The sequence below is a fragment of the Asparagus officinalis genome, chromosome 3 (assembly GCF_001876935.1).
Source record: "Asparagus officinalis chromosome 3, Aspof.V1, whole genome shotgun sequence".
NCBI lineage: Eukaryota > Viridiplantae > Streptophyta > Magnoliopsida > Asparagales > Asparagaceae > Asparagus > Asparagus officinalis.
This window is the reverse complement of record NC_033796.1, coordinates 2263539-2272231: the sequence shown is the minus strand read 5'-3', so window position 1 is coordinate 2272231 and position 8693 is coordinate 2263539. Positions and strand designations below refer to the sequence as shown.

At 38.3% G+C, this 8693-nt stretch overlaps 2 protein-coding genes across 4 annotated transcripts; one reads left to right on the top strand and one right to left on the bottom strand.

Annotated features, from left to right (window-relative positions):
• LOC109832618 (uncharacterized protein At3g28850-like) lies at positions 391-1694 on the top strand. Its single transcript, XM_020399991.1, has one exon. The coding sequence runs from the start codon at positions 560-562 to the stop codon at positions 1475-1477; it is 918 nt and encodes a 305-aa protein (XP_020255580.1). The 5' UTR covers positions 391-559; the 3' UTR covers positions 1478-1694.
• LOC109832617 (binding partner of ACD11 1) lies at positions 3258-7939 on the bottom strand. Of its 3 annotated transcripts, none has more exons than XM_020399988.1 (5): positions 7833-7939; positions 6723-6842; positions 6467-6566; positions 5537-5650; positions 3258-4011 (listed from the first exon to the last, which is right to left on the bottom strand). In XM_020399988.1, the coding sequence occupies exons 2-5, from the start codon at positions 6836-6838 to the stop codon at positions 3583-3585; spliced, it is 759 nt and encodes a 252-aa protein (XP_020255577.1). In that variant the 5' UTR covers positions 6839-6842; positions 7833-7939; the 3' UTR covers positions 3258-3582. The 3 variants fall into 3 exon arrangements, with proteins under 3 accessions (XP_020255577.1, XP_020255578.1, XP_020255579.1); XM_020399989.1 differs by having other exon boundaries at positions 6467-6542; XM_020399990.1 differs by lacking the exon at positions 7833-7939 and having other exon boundaries at positions 6467-6542; positions 6723-6868.

Here is an 8693-nt window from a genome sequence, read left to right as displayed (position 1 = left end):
GCCGAAGGACCCAGTCTCATTCTCAACAAAAAATTTCGTAGTTGCCATCGTGATTCTTCTCGTTTGTACGAATTTTCTCATCCCCATGAATCAAAATCTCATCTTTTGCTAGTTCCCATCTGGGTTTGGATCCATTTCACCTTTTTTCTGATGTCAAAAGTCTAACTTTTTTTTTATATTTCACTTCGCTTTTGACGTCAAAAGCTTCTCTTTTCTCAATAACAAAGCTCATTTCTCAGAGGGAATAATGTTGTCCAGATCCCGAAACATCCTCCATTAATCAAATACATCTCTACCCCCACCATTAAAAAAAAAACGCCCAATTCGCACCCAGAATGGGCTGCACGAGCTCGAAAGAGCCGCCGCGCCGCCCGCGGCGAATCCGCGCCGTACTCCCGCAGCGCGATCATGCCGGTCGCCGCCTCCGGCTCCTCCCGCAAGGTCGTCCGACAGCAACCGCCACGTGGTCGCCCTCACCTCCACCACCCTCGGGTCCCTCGCCTGACTCCGCCCGGCGAACCGCGCCACCTCCTCCTCCTCCGACGTCGACGACGAAGTGATGATGAAAACAACCAACGACATCAAAAACTGGTCGCAGTTCATCGAGGCCCGAATCCCCAAAACCCTCACCGAGCCCGAAACGATCAACACCTGGGAGCTCATGGAAGGCCTCGAAGAGGCCGAGGCCCAATTCAGCCGCCGGTCATCCGCCGCCATCGAAAGATCCTCGTCCTTCGACAATGCAGCACCATCGCCCAAACCCCAGTGGCTTGAATCAACCCCCGACGAGCCAATCGTCTCCGATTTCGACCCCGAAATCCTCTCAAATTTCAGAAAAGCCCTCAGCGAGCTCTCTCCTCAGCATCAAACCCTGCTCAAATCCCCCGAACCCATAAAGAAACCATCTTCCATCGTCAAAGAGAGAATCACAGAGTTCCAGCAGAGAATCGACGCTAAAAAGGGCAAAAAATCTCCTCCCAATTCCGAAAAGAGGGTGGTAATTTACTTCACCAGCCTCCGAGGAGTTCGAAAGACCTATGAAGATTGCTGGGCGGTGAAGGTTATATTACAGGGGTACGGAGTTAAGGTCGATGAGCGAGATGTCTCGATGCATGGAGGATTCAAGGATGAACTGAATGAGGTACTGGGGTCTGGATTCGGGGGGTGTCGCCTCCCCAGGGTTTTCGCCAACGGGAGGTATTTGGGAGGGGCCGAGGAAGTGAAGGCAAGGCATGAGGCAGGGGAGTTAATTAGAGAGTTGGAGGATTGCGAGTCGATCGGAAAAGGAGGAGGAGGCGGAGGTTGCGAGGGCTGCGGCGGGGTCCGGTTTGTTCCTTGCGAAACGTGCTCAGGGAGTTGTAAGGTGTTCGTCGAGGAGGAGGAGGAGGAGGAGGAGGAGGAGGAGGTTGGTGGTGGTTTCCGGCGATGTCCTGACTGTAATGAGAATGGGCTTGTAAGGTGCTCGTATTGTTTGTGATATACCAAGAATTTTGCTTGTTTTGATATGAAGGTTGTTGTATAGGGGAAGAGGGTGATAATTTATAAACTCTCATTTTAATTTGAGGTTTTTTGTTTTGAATTTTTTGGTCTTGGGATTGGAATTGGGATTGTTGAGTTGTAGGGGAGCGTGAGATTATGTTCTTAGTGTAATAATGATGAAATTATAGTAACGACACTTTGAAACTTTTTAAGGATTGAGATATTGCTTTTTTGTGACATGCTTCTTACTTGTCATCTAAATTTGTAGAGCAATGTCTCATCACTTTGACATTCTATTGTTTTGTTATTTGTTACGATCCTAGTTTGATCTTTATGTTCTTGAGTGCCTATGGAGTTTGTCCATGACGCAACGCATGAAAACCTAGTTGAAAAAGTGTACGTTTCTTTTGCTCATGTCTGATGTGTGATCGATGTTCCCTTTTGTTTCCTCTCATTTTTATAGAGATCTGAGTTCTTTGCGTATGAAAACCTAGTTGATAGTTAAGCTGTTACAAACAAATACGGTGTACATTAAAAATTAGCTCATACAGTGTCAGTCAATCTTTCTTACGAGATATTACCATCCTCAAAACTCCAAGCATGCATTAACCTCGATTAATGATTTTCTTAAGGTTGTGTTTGGCAACTTCACACTAATCCGGTTAAGATCTTAACCGGGGCTGGATTGAACCAAGGTGGAGGTGGTCCAAAGATAACCTAGATAAGAGCCCCTTCTCTGAGAGGAAAAAAGATTAATTTTGCATAAGTTTTTGTCAAACATATTTAAACGTTTATCAAAAAATTTATACTCATCGTAGGCGATCCGAATGGCTAGGAGGCTCTAATATGACTTCCACGGTCTTATATTCGAGTCTGGGATGAGTTATTAAAAAAAAAAGAAGAAAACTTTAGTGTTCTTGTCCAAGTTAGCAGGAGGGTTAAATTCTTGTTAGTTTATATTATAGTAACACATAGAATTTGCCTCTATATTGGAGTTCTCAAGGTACAACTCCCATCGTGTGTTGCGGTTGAGGAGATCTCTTGTTTTCTTTGTCGTGTCCTTTTCTTTTGTCACCTTGTATTTAATTAGCTTAATCAACGAATAACTCCGGCAAAACTGACCATTTGTTTGGCTGATAACGTTCTTAATTAATTTACTAAAGGAAGGAAACAATTTTCATGTCTTATTACTTTATATTTCAGCAATTCCAACTGGGTAAAAAACTTTTTTTTTAACTCTTGTTATTCGATTAATTTCATCTGTATTCGTTCGATTTCTTGTGACTTGTGCAGTGTCCTTGTCACCTCATCTGTATCTCTCAAGGCTATGTTCCTGTTTCGGAATAAGATGTACCTTAGCTTCTCATGGATTCTGTCACCTATTGGTAGCGGATGATATTATGATTGTCATGAAAGGGACCAATCACGAATATCGTAGCCTTTACGGGACTTTCCTTGGGTGAAAATGTAATTTTGTTAATTTGAGGAACGACGCTGAAAATTGGTGAGATCTCAGCATCAGATCATAAGATGAAAATGTTAACATCCATTTAACTCTGGTGCACAGCACAAGGAAAGAAATACTACACCAAACAACTGAGACTTCATACTGCAAGAGGAAAATGGCACCATCAAGGACAGCTTCAAACGTCCTCCTCCTTCAGCAGTCGGCGCACAGAAGATTTATGGGTGCGTACATTTTGAACAGAACAGAGGGATGAGATATAATAGAACCAGCCCAACTCAATCATCAACTTCAACAAAAGGGACAAAATGCAGGCTACAACAACAGCAACAAAGTTTCAACCAAATTATCGAATCTTTTATTATCGCTTACAACCAAATTCTCTCTAGTCTACCCCCAAATCTCCTGTCTTTGACTCGGTCAACCGGCATAAAGAAAGGGCAGGACATCAGACACAGATCGCATTAGCTATGATATACAACTGAAGAGGTTTATCATGTCCATTCAGGCAACATGATTACAGATACCAAGTAATATTGATCTTCACAGCAACTGAACACACAAGCCACTTAATAATGTAACCCTTCACCATAAACCAATTCTCTTCGTTACTTATTTACAAAAAGAAGCCCTTGGCTTCAATGCCCATTGCCATGGCTTGCAAGCTCAGCTGCAGCCTTAGAAGCTCTACTAAGAGCATCAGAAACAAACATAGCTCCTGCAGAGAAGTAGCTACTGTTAACCACCGAGCTCGCGACAGAAGCAGCAGTCCTCCCAGTGGCCGAAACCACCTTCTTGGTCGTCTCTGACACATGATACTGCTGGTCCACCGACCTAACTGCATCAACCCCAGCACAGATTTTGTCGGTGAGGCCAACCCTATTGCTCAGTTCTGCCACTTTGGCAGCAGCAGTGGCAGAGACTCGATGAGATTCGTCAAAGGCTTTAGCCTTGGCTAATGCATCTTTGCTGAGGATGTAGCCTTTGGAGAGCATGGTCTTGACTACTTCCTGTGCCATTGTTGCTGCTTCACTTGGAGTGGTTCTGAATTGGTGCATATGAGAAGCCTGTAGAGGATGGGAAGTTATGTGAGATTTACTCTTAAATTTATTTAAAAGTACATGAAAGTCTTTTTTTCCATCTGATGCATTGTAGATGTTTTGACGCATGTGATTTTCATGTGTGCAGTCAAATGTAGAGCTGTTAGTTGGGGGTTATCCAACAAAACTTAAGGTGGGAAGTATAGGGGAGTTATCTCATAATTGGCCTCTTTCTTCTGTGTGTGCGCGCGCGTGTTAGAAATTTACCCATTACTTTTTTTTCTATGTTACCCGGCTGCTTCTAATTTGGAAGCCGTGCCCATACCCGACACGTACACGTATCCAAACTTCTTGGACACTTCTTGAATATATGCATGCGTTTGCTAAAGCATATACTCAATTATATACTACATGCTTTAATTTAAAATACTCCACATACACTTCTCGGATGCACATTCTACACTTCACATCTATTTCTAATATATTGATCATATGTAAATGAAAAAAATAATATTGATCTTATGTATGTTATTACTATTAATACATATAAATGTACATAACGTACATATTTATAGCTGTGTCCCCGTACCCTACCTTTTACAAATTTGACGTGTCCCATACCCGTACCTGCACCCTTACCTGTATCCATACCCATACCCATGCAAGTATGCAACTTAGCTTTTTCTGTGAGAAGATCTAGTCATGAAATTAACATGAGCTTTACATAGTGAAATCTAGCAATACCTTGCTTCTAGCAACCTTCCCTACATTCTTCAACCTCTACTAGTATTTTAGATGGTGAAAGGGGATTTGTATTGGTTTGACTTATAATCATCATATAGCATGGATGAGTCAATCTGAAAACGATAGTATACAATATTAAGCATGTGCACATACATGGTTTACATTTGATTTTTCAGCAATTCACTCTTTTTGTGACATGGCTAAACTTTTAAATAATAGCAATGTCATCTAAAGATGTATTTTGATGCATACTGCCCTTCTAAACACCAGGCTTCAACCTGCAATGCTTCCTGTATAACAGTTTTCTATCAAATATGGTTTTCTGGGAACACCCAAAAGCTTATTTACTATCAACAATTAGGAGAAAATCTTGATGGAAAAGAGCACTTCCCAAAAGCTTATTTACTATCAACAACCTTATTAATGAATCAAACTGAAACATAAGAACAAAGAAGAAAATAATAGAAAAGAGGTATGCTCTCTCAGTTAAGTTTGAAGCTGGTTGAGATTAACGATTCCTAAATGAGATAAGAAAAAAGAAAAAGAAACAAAAACCGGTTAAGTACGTAGGAGCCATTTCATGACAATTCGATGCACTGTTTTTCGTGTGTGTACATTTTCACCTTTGCTCACCCACTCTGATATTACTGGGAAGTCAAAGAGCAGAACAAGGATAGGAAAGAAAATCTTTAATCATTGAAGTATGAGCAAGTCACAGATATAGCATTAAGAATAAAACTGAACTTAGTTTGGATTTATCTTCAAATAATAAAACTTAGCCACACAAAGGAATTATTCAGATGTGTACCATGGGATCATTGTCATCTTCAACGCTCCATGTAGGCCTGTCCCAAAAACTAGAAGGTTCTTCATACTGTCCCCAGCGAACGATGCAGACATGTTGATCAATAATTGTTGCACCCTGAGGAAATAAAATGTCAATTTTTTAATTTTTTAGACTAATCATAAGGATACAAGCTTATTGGTGGCTGAAATATGAATTTATGAGGCCAGGTTTGATCATAACATGAACTGTTCATTATATTGAACAGATAAGTGATTGCATAAGGCAACCAAGCCCGTTTAACAAAACAATGAATTAAAAAGATGAATTAAAAAGATGAATTACAGCTGACACTAAGTAAAAGTTCAGAAGATTGTTTAGAATAGTCAATAGTGTTAGCGACAATTGCTTGGTTCACCAAATAAAATCTTCAATCCCTGACAGAAGGAAAGGCAAAGTCAACTGATGAAAAGCTAAATTAACAGAAAATATCCCTTATGAAACAAAGTGATAATGTGAAACATGAGAGGCAGAATCAATATCTTCACAAATCAAATTCAACATCTAATATACATCAAAATGGCGATTGAATAAACCAGATGCTCTAAAACTTAAGATTAAACATTGAAATCCAGAAATTTCTGGACTTGTTAATCAATAGAAAATCAATTTAACACTTTGTAATTGGGAAATTGTCAGAATCAACAATCAGACAGATGTCGTTTTTCCCATGTACAGAAAAGTTTTCATCAATCTCAAATCTCTAGTTAGCTATAGCAAGAAAGGATAATGTACAAAGTAGAAGAGCAGAAACAAAAAGTCAAGAATCCACAAGATTAGTTCATCATTAATCATATTTTTCTTCTTGGAAGAAAAAAGAAAGAAAGAAAGAAAAGAGGAATACAATTAATCAGCAAGTTATTTTATAATATTTCAGCATAAATGGGAACTTACACTAAGCAAAACAGCAGTTTCTAGGGAGTGAGGTTCCTTAAATGTTACATAAGCAGTGGAAGCGTACTCTCCGGATCTGTTCGGAAATGCATTTTCAGAACTGATACATAAGGATACACATCAAACCTAGTCCCAACTATCTGGGACTTTAAGATAATTAACAGAAAGAAATTCATTAGCTAAAAAGTTATAGGTAATTAACAGAAAGAAATTCATTAGCTAAAAAGTCTGATTGTGAAGAAAAGGCACCAAGCACCTGATGATCTCAATGTGTTCAATGGCCCCAGAGAAAGAAAAGAAGTCATACAGGTCTCTTTCGGTTGCACGAGGTGAAAGATTAGAAACCTCCACTGTATAACCATCAAGACTCATGATCCTACAATACATCAGAGATTGACGTATAATCTTAAATATAATCAAAATATGATGGCTCCTTTTATAGTGAAAAATAAAATGCAACTTAAAACCTATACCAAATTGGGAAAACGAATAAGAAGCAGAAAAGCAAATGCTTGATTTATTAGGGCATTATGCTAAATGGCAAAAGCCATGATTACAAACCAAGGTATTTTACCTGGGGAAAAATAGATAAATCTTATCTTTATATAGACAAAGGAAAAATGACCTTGGAGAAATAAAGAAACATAAAAAGGAAATGAAAGTAGTACAAAAAATCATAGTGCATTTTAGCATGATCACATATTTCTATGCCACTTGATTCTTATGAATCAAATATGTAATTTCACCTAAATTCTATTATACATCAAGCATGTTATAAGCAATCAAATAGGTAGTAAGTAATGTGTGTCCAACCACATTTCAATTGTATAATGGCTTCATTTTTTCCTAAAATTTCCATCTCACACAATATCATCATACAATGCCCTCAATCGACCAAAAAAAAAAACCAAGAAGAGCAATCTTTCTCCTTTCTCTATAAATCCAGAACAAAATTTCATCTAACCAGTGACTTTGAATTAACAGCAAGTGTATAAAGAGATGACCTTAGAATCAAAGCCACCACTAGGGTTTTCAGAATAAACAAGATACTAATGGTCTACTCCCACTAAATTTCTAATTTCTGAACAAAATAAACATAACCCATATCACTCCAAACTCAGATTAACCAATAACCCAAAAATTTCTACAAGATACACAAGCATCACCGTAAAAAATAACAAAAAGGGATGGATGCAATTTACAAATTGAAAGAATCGCAAAACCCCATCTTAGGTCAACCCACAAATCACAAACTAAAGGATAAAATAAAAAAAACTTATATGCAATAAATTATTAATTGCAACATGAAGAACAAAATATGGACTTCGATGAAAGAAATTTTGATCACCAAAAAGAAAAAAATTACCCAAATTATTTGGTTATCGATCCTGCGAGTTATGAGAAGAGGGCTTGTCCACTATTTTTCATGTTTATCGTTGTTCTTTTGGACCGAGTATTATTAAATTTCGACGAAAAGATGATTTGAATTTACGATTTTACCCCCAACCCACCGCTTTCTGGAAAGAGAGCAGGTGGAACTTGAGCAGGGTTTATTTTGTCCAATTGCTACGTGCGAATGATAACTAATTGGGGTTTTTCGTTTTGGTCCCTTACGTCATATTGAATTTGATATTAGTCCCTTAAATCTTCATTTTTAATATTAGTCCCTCAATTACACTTTAATTGTTGATATTGAGATCATGGTTAAAAATGATGATATGTGATTAGGTTTGTAATAATCCTAATTTTTTTCTATTAGCTATATACATATATAAAACAAAGAAAAGTAAAAGAACTTTTATATATAAAATGTTAGAGGGTTTTATTAGTAAGTTACATCCTAAATAGTAAATACCCAAAACACTAGCCTTTGTCTCGCCGCACAACAAAAAAAAAAAAAAAACGGAAAAAGGAAGAAAACCCTAGAGGTAGAGCTAAAGGTGGGGATCAATATGATTAACTCAAGGTAATTTTTATTTCTACACTTAGAAGCACAAGGTCATAGCTCATTTTTGGGGCCATGGCTATGGAGGACCAAGGCTTGGTCCTCTTGCCTCTTGTTGGTTTGCCTCCGTGCCTTCTGTGGCCTTGAGTTCTATTAAGAAAAAAAAAATTGTTATGCATACAATGCTTAACCGTGGCTATAGGGTTGTTGATTGATTTTACTATAGTTAACTTAAGTTAGTATATCTTAAAATTATTTTTATAGGCGTTCGAGTTATAACTT

Bases quoted from the DNA above. Each gene is read 5' to 3' on its own strand.
- LOC109832618 (XM_020399991.1), top strand. From the start codon at position 560: ATGATGAAAACAACCAACGACATCAAAAACTGGTCGCAGTTCATCGAG.
- LOC109832617 (XM_020399988.1), bottom strand. From the start codon at position 6,838: ATGAGTCTTGATGGTTATACAGTGGAGGTTTCTAATCTTTCACCTCGT. The intron at 6,567-6,722 runs GTGCTTGGTGCC...CTTATGTATCAG, and splicing joins GAACACATTGAGATCATCAG to TTCTGAAAATGCATTTCCGA. The intron at 5,651-6,466 runs GTAAGTTCCCAT...TTATTTCCTCAG, and splicing joins AAACTGCTGTTTTGCTTAGT to GGTGCAACAATTATTGATCA.